At 30.2% G+C, this 13,619-nt stretch overlaps 1 protein-coding gene across 1 annotated transcript; it reads left to right on the forward strand.

Annotated features, from left to right (window-relative positions):
* Positions 1–1,446: 1,446 nt before the first annotated feature.
* LOC11446803 (dof zinc finger protein DOF1.4) lies at positions 1,447–3,044 on the forward strand. The gene has a single exon (XM_003593509.4). It carries the CDS (start codon positions 1,833–1,835, stop codon positions 2,655–2,657), a length of 825 nt encoding a protein of 274 aa, XP_003593557.1. The 5' UTR covers positions 1,447–1,832; the 3' UTR covers positions 2,658–3,044.
* Positions 3,045–13,619: the final 10,575 nt, after the last annotated feature.

The following is a 13,619-nucleotide window of genomic DNA, read 5'->3' on the forward strand; positions in this document are numbered from 1 at the left end:
TCAACACAAATGAATTTTTTTTTAGGAACACAAATGAATGTTGGATATTAAGTGTATACTTTTCTACTAGTTTTTACATAAATATAAAATTCGATATATTATTGATGTGTGTCAAGATCAAGATTCAAACAATCTTATTATAAGATATTACTTTATTATTAATTTCTTTATTTGAGGTGAATAAGGGTTGATAAGAATTACTAGTTTTAATTTCGATAAAAACATGTCAATTTAAAACAACTTATCAACATGAAACGATTTTCGCAAGAATTCCCTTGTGTTATTTATTAAAGAATTCTCCTGTTTTAAGGTTTCAAAGATTCAACTTATTTGACTCATGGTTTTCTATTTTTTAATTTGCAGGATTTCATATTTGACTAAGGTGGTTGTGAGTACCTTCAAAAAAAAAAAAAAAAAAAGGTGATTGTGAGCATGTAGGTATTACTACTCTTTTATTTTCTTTATAATAGTTGCGAGTATGTCTTTGACTAGTGGTACATATGGATTGGAAAATTAAATGAGTATTATGTCGGAAGTAATACATTGACTAAGGGAAAATTTATTCTCTAATAGGGACATATTTGATTATTTTTAAAAAATACATATTAGTTAAAAAAAAAATGTTTTTTTTTTACATTTCTTAAGTTCATTTATAATCTGTGTTGCACACTTAGCTTGTCATGGATGCTTCAATCAACACCATTATAGGCCATAGACATGAGCCCTACACGTGCATGCAACATTATAGATATACCCAACTTGTAACATGTAATCACATGACATTGGACCATAAATCACCACTACACTACATCCATTCTTTCTCAGTGTCCCACAAGAAAAACCATGTGTTGCCAACTGTTTTTAACCTTGATGAGAATCTAAGGCCCCACTATTACCACCCTTCCCTTTCCCCTAATGTCATGTTAATCCATTTAGAAAAACCAGCCTTTTGTGTACTTGTCGTCTTTTTTGCCAACTTTGTGTTTGTATTGGTGGCCATTGGCCAAGTATGATGTACTTAAAATTATTTTAGTATCATGCACATCAACTTTCCTTTTACAGCAAAAACACTTGGAGCACTATCAATGGCCTATAGCTTTCCACGTGTCAACCACCTACCTTCAACTTAGAGGTTAAGTATCCCTAAGATGGAATTTGAATTTCCTACGATCGCAATATGGTTAGTAGTACATCGCTAACAGTTGGATCGAGATTGGATGATCCAAATTTTTAAATAAATTTATTTTTTATAAACTCTAAAGTAGCAAATTTGATATAGAATTTGTCTGATCTTAATTCAACGACCATAATATATTAAATATATAAATAAATAAAAGTAAATTGATGAATGCCAACATTTAAATCCCTCTAAGAATGGTTTGGTAGCTATTTCCCTTTCCTATAATACTAGTGTGGTGAGCAAGAAAAATTGAACTCCTAGGTTGTTACCATAAATTTGATAGGGCAATTCCTCCACTAAACCTATACACACCTCTACAAGTAACAATAAAAAAATTAAACCACTCCTTTCTTCCACACACAAAACAAGTTGAAGTAATTATTTTCTGATCTTATTAGTATAATTATTGTTCCTTTACAGATAGATAAGGCCATAAATAGGCACTATTAGAGAAATGACATGCTTATTTCTTCTCACCTTCCTAGTCTTTTCCTTCTATCAAACCACTCTCATTCATCAATTCCCTTGCACTTCTCACCATCCTCTTATTAACCTTGTTGATTTCTCTTCTTAAGAGCTAAAATTTATCACTTTTTTTCACTTCATTGCATAAAGAAAATCCTGTTTTAGAAGGTTGAATTTAAGATAAGATATGGGTTTGAGTTCTAAGCAAGTTTCTAGTAGAGGTGTTGATTGGAACCAAACATTGTTGCAAGATCAAAACTTGGAACTTCCAAAGACTCTTCCCATGAGGAAACAACAGCAACAAAATCACCAACTAGAGGCAGTGAATTGTCCAAGATGTGACTCTACAAATACCAAATTTTGTTACTACAACAACTATAACAAGTCTCAACCTCGCCATTTCTGCAGGGCTTGTAAGAGACATTGGACTAAAGGTGGTACTCTAAGGAATGTTCCTGTTGGTGGTGTTAGGAAGAATAAGAGAGTCAAGATATCAACCTCTATTAGCACCACCTCAAAAACTACTATTAGCACCTCCTTCACCACCACCTCAAATGCCAATAGGCTGAATAAAAAAAACACACCTTCTTCTATGCATGAATCTCTTATTCATCCACCATCTTTTTTGCCACCACAGAATCTAATCAGTACCAAAGATCAATCAGAAGGTAATAATGAAGAGTTTGGTATTGGTAATGGCATGTTTCTGAGTTCATCTATGCCCTTTCATCAAAACCAAAGCTTTATATTCCCATTCTCAAACTCAAGCACTTTAAGGTCAAATAATGGATATAACTATGGTGATGAAGAGTTTAAAATAATGGAGGAGTCAACTATTAACAACAGTGCAATGCCAAGCACTAGTGGTAGTGGCACTATTACACAGCCATGGGAGATACCTGCAACAAGTAGTGGAATGGATATGTCAAACTATTGGAGTTGGGAGGATATTGATTCTTTGGTCTCAACTGATCTAAATGTTCCTTGGGATGATTCTGATATCAAACCTTAAAAAAAAACGAACCGGACAGTTCAACCGACTTTTATTGTGGTTTGGTTATTTTGGCAGTTCGATCACGGGCGGTTCAACACGGTTGAATCATGATCTAGAAGTCTCACCTGTTCGATGTCCAGTTCAGGTTTTAAACCATTGCTTTGATATAAAAAAAAAAAAATGATTTGTTAACACATGGTAGTTTAGTTTCTAATGTCCATAGGTTAGTTATTTACTTGGGGTGTTGTGTTTTTGATACAGATTAGTAAGTGTTCTTGTTCTCATATGGAACATATTATGCAGTGGTGTATGAGTATTTGGAGCTGACTTATTTTAGTTTCAGCTTCAGATTCAAGCAAGAGGGTCTAATTAATATTAATGTAATCCACTGTGTTTACCTACTTATTCCTATGTTAATTGTAACTTTTTCTTTATAAGTGTTAGGGGCTAATTTGTTATGGCTAAGGAGAAATGTTAGTAGCAAGTTAACAATCATGGACCTCTTATATAGAATCTATGAAACACTAATATAGACATAATAACGGACACAATATGATATTAATATGTTGACATTTTAACAATTTGATTGAACGTAATTACATATGTTGATATAGTGTATAATGGTATTATATATTGACATGTATTAGACACTTGAACGCACTTACGATATGAGATATTGATGCTACAAAGTATAGAACTATTTTAATGTTATATAAAGTTAGGGAATTGTTAAAATTTGTTCAAGGGAGTTAGAAGTTTGTGATGATGAAGATGAAGTTTATTTAGTTATCTTAGGATCATATATAAAGGTGTATCCTACCTTATTTGTATCATATTCTTCATTCTATTAATTTTAAATACATTAAAATGGTAGATTAATGTATACAATTGGGTTAGAAATTAGGATTATTCTTTAAGTGAAGGTTATTATTATTTTTAATTGTTTGTTAGTGGTTTATGATGGGGATAGAAATGGGGTCTGGTCCAGCAAAGCTGAAGTGACAGAATGTGATGGAAGATTCTTATGGATATAGTATGTTGGAGTGATATAACAATGATTTGATTGCTCAATATTCATCACAACCACTTGTTGAGAATCATTCTTTGTTACTGGTCCAGAATGAAAGAATTATGGTTGCTAATATTTTATTGCTACTATTATGTGGGCTTGTAGTTCATAATCATCACATGATGTTTTCATTTTTGTTTTAGTTTCATAAATTAATACAAGTAACAGTGTAGGGTATCTTGGTCCATAGTGTTCATTTCTAATGTTTGTTTTTGCTTGTCGTTACTTATATTATTGCTGAGCTATTAACCAACAAAAAATAGACCTCTGTAGTACTACATGAATTTGCACCCTAGAAGATATTCTTATTCTCAGAGTTTGGTGATGTAACTGGATCACATAATTCACATTCAGATCTTATTTGGCTAAAATGTTTTTTTTATTTTTTTTTTATTTTCTTCTAGAGATTGACAGAGAAGAGAACTATTTGGTGAAATTGATATTTTTTACAAACTTTTCTTTTGTACAAATTTTTGTAAAAAGTGAAAAAATAAGAAAGGAACTTGTTTAATAATGGTTTGAGGTTATTTACCCTTCACTGGTTTTGAATTATTGGTTATTCAATATTAGCTAAGAACTTTTGTAGATATTTTATAGTAGATGGAGGACCGTTCACATCGAGGTTAGAATAAACACACTAGTATGAGAGATATCACACTCTTACTCAAAATCTTAAAGCAATGTGTTTATGGATCCTATCACTTATAAAGTGTTCGACCTCCACTTTTCTATTCGTTGTGAAACATACAACTCACACTTTCACACAAAAGATTTTGGTTTATCATGAGATCCACCTCAGATTAGGTCTCAAATTTATATTTCTTTAAATTATTATTACTATGGTTTTATTCCTCTTTTTTTCCTCACTAGGACCGCTAGCCATTTGTGTGTGCAAGAGGTGAAATAACCATAAAATAAGATTATGGTCATGACTATAGAACATATGAGCTTATAATAAAGTTTAATTATTTACATATTGAGGTTTTTATCTTGGCTCCTAAACTGCTTTACAGGTCCGTAACAGTAATTATGAAGGAAAAACTAGAGATTAATTGAATGTTTCGCCTTGCCTATTTTACGAGTGGAATTGCAATCTAGAGATTGCTTAAGGAGGTACTGTGTTTGAGCTGTGATGTGCTCTCTGGATTCACAGCGGTTTTGTTGGTTTTTTAAGGCGGCTGTTCAGCTATTTTTAGTAGTGCTGCTGGTAGTATTTTTCGGGTCAAGATCCTCTCCATTTATAACTTTTTTCATTTGTTGCAATTTGGAGAGAGATAGACACATAGAAAATAATGATGGTGGGATCCACTTAGTGATAGGATCCACCACTTATTTTTTTTTGTCTATCTCTCTCCAAATTGCAATAAATGGAAAAAGTTATAAATGGAGAGGATCTTTACCCGTATTTTTCTGCTATCTGGTCTGGGAGGGAAGTCTTTTCTGTTTGTGAGGCCCGTTTGTGTTTTATTGGGGGGTTTTCTTGTCTGCTGTTTGTGCCCCCCATTTTTTCTGGTTTTTGGTGGTTTTATAGTTGGGGTGTGCCGCCTATAGAAGGCACCCTGTTTGTTTTTATATTGTTGTTTTTGCTGGCCTTTGCGCTTCTTGTGCAAGTTATATGTAGTAAAAATTTTTGCTTAGAAAAAATGAAGAATTTTGAAATATAAACCATGTGGTGTGTGTTCACATGGGAAAGGTTAATTCTTTCCCACCATGGGAAAGTTGGATTCAATGATTAGATAAAGTGAAGAACATATTCTTAACATGCTCTCTCAACACTAGATTTTTCTTCACACTATCTTCCAACAATTTAAAAATTCTAAAAATTAATTTTCAGAAATTAAAAAAATCATAAAATTATAAAAAAATTCAGATAATTTTTTTTAAAATTCTGTAATTTATTTATTGAATGTTAGAATTATTATTTTTGAATTTTTTTTTATTTCAATAAAAATAAAATTTTGGAAACTAAGATAAGTTTTTATTTTTCTAAAAAGAATATATTTTTTAATTTCATAATAAATAAGATATTCTGAAAAATAAAATAAAAATCCTAAAAAAAATATTTTGAAATTAAAGTTTTTTTATTTTTCTAAGAAAATAAAATTCTGGAAAATAAGGTTTTTGAAAATATTTTGAAATAAAATTCTGAACATTTTTTTTTTCATTTTTTCAAAAAAAAAAATTCTAACATTCAATAAATGAATTACAGAATTTAAAAAAAAAATATCTGAATTTTTTAAATTTTTAAAAATTAATTTTCAGAATTTTTAAATTGTTGGAAGATAGTGTGAAGAAAAATCTAGTGTTGAGAGAGCATGTTAAGAATATGTTTTTCACTTAATCTAATCATTGAATCCAACTTTTCCATGATGAAAAAGGATTAACATTTCCCATGTGAAATGTCACCTATAAATGTATATATAAAAGGAGTTTCCTTTTCCACCCTTCTATGTTCTTAGACCTCCTTATATATTTTTCTGATAAAATTAACCCTCTTACAAAGTATACATCCTGGCGGGCTTTCCAAAAGTATACTTTTGCACCGCTCTTTTAAAACTCACTTTGTCAATAATTTAGACTAAAATATGAGTAAAATTGAGGAGAAGGTATGATAAACTATAAATTTTAAGCTATAAGTTTATTGAATTAGTTTGTCAAAATAAATTATAATGTGTTTCGGGAGCTTAGCTTAGTTGGCAGAGACATTGCATAATTTATGCAGGGGTCGGGGTTCGAACCCCGGACACCCCACTTCTCCACATTTAATTGTGTGAGCTCCAGCCACTACACTACTAGAAAAAAATTATAATGTGATGTTCTTAACAATTGAGTTATGCTCACGAGTACAACAATAACTTTAATGTTCCTTCAAAAAAAAAATAATGTTATACCTTCAAAGAAAAGTAAAGTTTAATTTAGACCACCAAAAACGCTCCAACTTACACCGCTTCAATATAAGTCGTTGATATATTTTAAATTTATTCTAACGGACGAGATTTCATGATAAAAAAAACTATTATAAGGGGTTATTTTAGTGGTGTAAATAGGGGCAATCTATTTAATTGTGCAAACTAGGATTAATAGTGTTTTTCACCCCTATAATATATGTCATTTTCAGTTTTCTCCGCTATAAAATTTTCGGTTTGATTTACATCTTCGTAATTTATTTATTTTTTTCAGAATACCTCCCTACCCCATCTAACTCAGCAAATTCTCTTACGTGGCGCTGATTTGATTTTTTTTTAATTGGCCACGTGTAAAAAAAATTCCACATCTGATTTTATTTTTCAAATATTTGAAAATTAATTTTAAAAAATAAAAAATATTCAAAAAATCATAAAAATATTCAGATTTATTTCCAAAAATTTGAAAAATCGAAAGAAAAAAATATTTAGATTTTTTCCGAAATAGAAAAAACCAGAAAAATAGTAGGATTTTTTACAAAAAATTTAAAAATCAAATTTTTTTCCTTCAAAAATTTAAAAAAATAACTATAAGATTTTTTTTGAAATTTAAAAATTAGAAAAAAAGCAGAAAATATGATCACATTTATTTTAATTAAAAATATTTTAAAAATTCTGGAATTTAATTTTCAAAATGCGAAAAAAAAAACAAATTTTAAAAATATAAAAAGGTCAGATTTTTTAAAAAATATGCTGGAAAAAGTTTTAATTTTTAAAAATCTGGATACAAAATTAGAAGGTTTTTAAAAATCTGTAACAAGTAGGAAAATTATAACTTTTTCCAGAATTATTTTTTAAATATTGAAAATTTGCTTTTTTTGTATTTTGAAAGTTAAATTCCAGAATTTTTTAAAATCTTTTTAATTTATAAAAAAATCTTATAATTTTTTTTCTAATTTTTAAAATTTTTGGAACAAAATCTAATTTCTTTTTTTTTATTTTAAATTTTTTTGTAAAAAATCTGACTATTTTTCTGTTTTTTTATATTTCGTAAAAAATCTTGATCTTTTTTCTAAATATATTTATGATTTTTTTATATTAGTTTTCAAATATTTTTAAAATAAAATGTGATGTGGAATTTTTTTTTACATGTGTCTGATGTGGATTTTTTTTACAATTAAAAATTAAAAAAAATGTCAAACCAACGCCATATATATCAATGTATTTGCTGAGTTGGACGGGGGAGGGGGTATCCTAGATTTTTTTATTTTTTACGAGGATACAAATCAAACCGAAAATGACATATATTATAGAGGTGAAAAACACTATTAACCCTGCAAACTAAATGCTCCCTCCAGATCAGGGGCGGTTCTAAGGCCCGGCGACCCCAGGCACTCGCCCGGGCTCCGGGCCAAATTTTTTGCAATTTCTTGTGTAAATCCCTATAAATTGGACAATTTCTTTACATTTTTTATTATTTACTTGCAATTTCTTACGTACGCCCTATAAATGTATTGCAAATTTTTTTTGCTCGAACTTTACAATATTTCTGGCTCCGCCAGAGCTCCAGATAAATGCTTGTGTCATGTATCAAAATAAGAATGGAACATATGCCAAACGGCAACACATGGTCAATGGTTTTGATTTTTTTTTTTTGAAATAGTGGTCAAAAGTGTTTTGACCAAGGACCAAAATGTTCTTTCCTTCTCACTCAGTAGACCCACATCCACCGTCCCACAAATCTTTCTCTCACATTTCTCAAAAGTCAAATCTCTTCAAATATTTATCCCTATTTCACATTCCAAAGCTGTCACCCAAATATATCAAACATTAATTTCAACGTTTTGCTTTGATCTCAGCTAGATTGGGTGGAAAATATTGTTTTTTAATTATGAAGATACCAATTCCATCAGTCCCATGAACAAGCAAGGGATATTGTACATAAGATTAAGCAAGCAATCTTGGCACGTAAGCATGCTCAATTGTTGTTCCTGGTTTTTCTTCCTTGCTAATGTGTAGTACCTCACTATGTTTTCCTCTTTCCTGTATAAAATAGTTGCTTTTACTTTTCCTTCTTTTAATTAATGTTTGTCTCTTTTGCAATTATGTTTGATTCCTTTTGGCTTTGATGCATCTGTTGGTCTATTGTTTGCAGAAAAAATGGTAGAGCAAATGATACAAAGCACGTTGCACGATAATGATACTTGTGTGGCCAAAGATTGCAAAACTAAAAAACATCCCAAAAGTAAAATTGTGTTGCACCAAAATATAGCAAAGTAATAATGTAAAAACTTTATAACTGAGTTTTGATTTCTTTCCTTTTTTTCTCTTTAAAGCATGCTCTTATACATTTTAAGATGACATATCATAAAGTTGATATTCCCCGAATACGTCCTTGGAAGGAGCTCATTGTCAGTGGAGCCCCAACAACTTGGTTGGTGATATTTTATATTAGCATATAGTACTTTGTTGTTACAAACATAATGTAGTGATTGACTCTATAAATGCTTAATTAGCATGTAAACCTAGACTTAAATTAATTAACTTAACCATCATGTTAACAACTTTATTTTGCCCTTTTAGAGGAATTCCTTAATCAGATGGCGCCATGGCTATAGTCATACCCATCTTTCTGTTATTTATGTGTCCATAGCCACCGTCGCCGCCGCTGCTTGATTCACTCAATGCAGGTTCAAGGGCAACTCCATGCTTGGATGAACGAGTTTGATGATTTGAACTAGCAGCATCTGAAGGTGGAGGATACATACTAGCCCTAGAGTAACGGTCTAGACTAGAATCTGGAGAGTGACAATTTGGATCAATATAACTTGGAGGCTTTGGAGAGACCTTACTAGCTTCAGACATAAATGTCACACTTAGTAAAACCAAAAATACAAAAAATGTTGTACATTTTGTTGTATCCATTTTTAGTTCTAAGTTCTCACATTAATTTCTTGTGAATGTCCAATGTTTAAATATTGAAGGATTGGTTAGCAAATCACGTACAGACTTCAATTGTATGGGAGAGTTATTTTTGCATTCAACTAACTACATGCCCTGGTTCTTGTGTGAGTACAAAGAAAAAACGTACTTCTTTCTGTTTTTACAAATATGAATCTTGTATGATTGTCTCATTCTTAATCTGTTTTTTATTATTATAAAATATATGATCTTTCTTGATATTATATAAGTTTGTGTGTATTTTGCCCAAAATCCTCAATTTCATTTATATATAACTAGCACTCAAATGGACATGAGTGTCAATCTGTCCGCTCTTCTTACAGGAATAATGCGCATAAATTACGAACAAACTTAATTATAGATAATAAATATTTTCATTAAAATATAGATAATAGATATTTTGCATTTTCATACTAAAATAAATTATACGTATATTTTTCAATGATATCAATAATATAACAAATATAATATGGATTCCTATCTTTAGACACCCAATTCGACTGTAAAGTATTTTTTTTTTTTTTTGGTTTTTTTTTTCTTAATTTACGGTGGATTTCTCTGATTTTTTTTTTTTTTTTTAAGGATGAATTTATTTGATTATGGAGTCCACATTGGTATAGAAGAAATGATTTTGGAGATGTAAATAGCAATGGCTTGAAGCAAACTGAAGTTTGTGGTTTTAAGGATAATCGTATTAAAATCAAAATAGCATTAATTTCGTCAATAGTGTTTTACCCTTATAATATAGACGACTTTTGGTTTATTTTTGAAAAAAAAAAAAAAAACCCGGTAATATGAAGATTCTCTAGCTTTGAACCCTGATACCATCTGATTTGACAAAAACACTGACATGACACGTTGACCGTGTATTTTTGCTTATGTGGTGCGAAGACTATGTAATTTTGATGATGTGCAATGATGACTTAACTTTTATAATGTTTTTCATTTATTTTTGTTTTCAACTATTTTTTTTATTAATTAACAATTATTTAAAAAAAATTACATTTCATGTTCATAAATCCATCAAATTCTTTGGCGTTAATAAACTAAAACCTCAATTCTTTTTTCCAAGATTGCTAGTTTTTATTTTATTTTATCTCTCCACCATCATCATCTTCATCACCAAACTCAATAGAAACACGCATAAACATTACCCATTTCTTACGCGTCTTCATTTCCACTCATAAAGCCACAAGACCCAACCAGACAGACTCACACAAACACCTTGCAAAAACATCTAAAACAGCAGAGAAAAGTGACGAAACTCAACTTAACCCCAGCCCTACGACAATAGAAACAGAGGCGAGCATGATAACACTATAAGAGTTGAGACCAGCTCAGCCACACAAGCACAACAACAACACAAAACCAAGCCATCACAACGCTGCCGAAAAATGAGGTTTCTACATTGACCTCTTTTGTTAATTGGATGAAGGGTTTATCAGATTTTGTAAATTTAAGATTTTGAGTTTTTAGTTGATGTGGAAAAAAATGAGTTGTGAGCTTCAAATTGAGTTCTAATTTTGTGAAATAAATTTCAACTATGTTATTTTATTTCAGGTTCATAAATAAGTTGTTAGTGATGATGATGAATGGAGTTGTTGGTGTTTGTAAAGTTGATTTCTTGGATTTGAGATGAAGGAGATTAATGATGAAAAAGAATGTTATTTTTATTTTTTAAATAAGCCATGGAGAAAATGAAGTAAAAAAATTGAAAAATTAAATTAATTATACATTAGTGTTTTTGCCTAGTCAGATAACATCATTGTCCAAAATCAAAGAATCTTCATGTTACATGGATGGAATCTAAACTTTTCTTTTACAGGGGTTAACCGAAAGTCGCCTATATTACAGGGTAAAACACTTTCTTTTTTTTAACAATACGGGGTAAAACACTATTAACTTTTTTTTTAATACTCCCTCCGTCTCACAATTATTGTCTCTTTAGCATTTTTTCTTTTTCTCAAAATAATTGTCACTAACTACAATTAATAAGGGTGTTTTAGTAAATGCAACTATTTTTACATCATTTTCTTAATAATCGTGCACAAACTTTAAACACCAATATTGTGAGACGGAGGGAGCAATTAACAAGAGAAAACCCAAATGAAGTCTTACATAAGTTTAGAGGAGATAGATATGGCAAGTGGTGGCAGAGTAGGGGAGAGAGGGAGGATGGGAGAAGAATGACCCAGACAATAACTGGGAAAGATGGGACCAGCCAACTAGAAGACAAAATCTCAGATGTAGATATTTTTTTTAAGGTTCACCGTTGGTCCTTTTCTTAAGGCTTTGTTTGGATGACCAAAGAAAGTGAAAGGAAAGAATGGGAAAGGAAAGATTGTTTAAGGAAAGAAAAAGAGTAGAAAGTGAGAGGATTGTTTTGGTTGTTTGATACAAAAGAAAGTGGAGTAGAAAATTGAAGGAAAGAAAAACATACATTTGGTAATTGACATAAATACCCTTAAACAAAAATAGTAGTATTTTATTATATATAAACAATAAATAATTGTTTACAGTTCAAAGTAAAAATAAAATGGAACAGAACAATCATATTACAAAAAAAGTTAAGAGGGGGAATTATTTTCCTTAAAAAGAAAGGGGGGAATTAATTAAAAAAAAGAAAAAGTTAGCTGTGATTGAAGAAAAAAAAATATAAAAGTTTGGTGGGGCATTTTAGATATTTTAAACAAAACACATGTGTTCCTCAACCTCTCCGTTTCTATGTGGGTGGAAAGTTTTCCAACGTGGGTTCCACCTATATTCTTTCTTTCTTTCTGGTTCTAAACAACTGAAAGTCTTTCTTTCATTTATCTTTCTTTCCTTATCACAATCTTTTCTTTGAAACAAACATAGCCTAAGGGTCTATATTAGGGCTCTGAACCAGATTTCTGGCAAAATATGTTTGGATATGGTCAAACCGGGTTTTAATGCAGTTTTGAACGAGATTTTTATTTTAATTCAAACTTAATTTCGTGTGTGTTTGGTTCTGCGGTGATGAAAATTGATTTTTACTGAATTGATTTTGATAGAATTGATTTTGTCTAAAAGTGAGTTGAACTTAATTGAATTATGTTTGGATATATTAAAATAAAAGTGATTTTTATTAATTCATGTTGTTTGGATAGTTTGAATTAAAATTGATTTTTGGTGTATAATTACCAAAATGGGTATGTTTAATTAAAATTAGATTTCTTTTCTATTTTATAGCATAAATTAAATGTATGTTGTATTAATAAATTTAATCATTTTTTTGACAAAAAATTAAATTTTACCATTTATAAACTATTTTGAAAAAATCAATCATTGGTTATTAATTTAATTATTTAATTGATTTTGTTTTCTTTTGAAAGGTTATATCATAATTTTTTTAAATATAACAAATACAAATATTTAAAGGCAATAACATAATGTCAATATTTAAATACAAATATTTAAACCTTTCTGCAAGTGACTCAATCATGTTTTCTCTTTTCCCTTTCTCTCTTGTGAGCCGTCACCAAAATCCTAGTTTCTTCTCCTTCATCCATCAAAGATGGGTGATTTATGGTCAACTTTTGACTCAAAATCACCCCTCTAACTTGTTTTTCTCTTTTCCTTTTCTTGAAATAAGTGATTTTCATATCTATTTCGTTTTTTATTTTGTGATTTCATCGTCTTCGTGCGACGTTGGTTTGTTCGTCGTCTTTGTGCGACGTTGTTTGTTTGGTTTGTTTCTCTCAGATATTTGATCCGTTCAAATTGCTATATCAACTTCGATCCAGTGCAGATCCAATCAATGACTTTGACGTCATCCATGTTGCAGATCCGAAGACATGGTTATTCCGGAGATTTAAATATAGTCATATGTGTAGGCATTTGTACTTTGCCGTTTTATGCTATTAACATGGATGTTGTGAGCCTGTTCACAGATTCATCCTTTTTGTTTTTAGCGAATTTGCATTATATCGAAGTACTATATAAATTTGAATGAATGAATATTTTTTATTTTGTCAAAAAAAAAAACATAATGTCAATATTTATAAAATAATTAGAGCATAGCGTTGG

The sequence above is a fragment of the Medicago truncatula genome, chromosome 2 (assembly GCF_003473485.1).
Source record: "Medicago truncatula cultivar Jemalong A17 chromosome 2, MtrunA17r5.0-ANR, whole genome shotgun sequence".
Taxonomy (NCBI): domain Eukaryota; kingdom Viridiplantae; phylum Streptophyta; class Magnoliopsida; order Fabales; family Fabaceae; genus Medicago; species Medicago truncatula.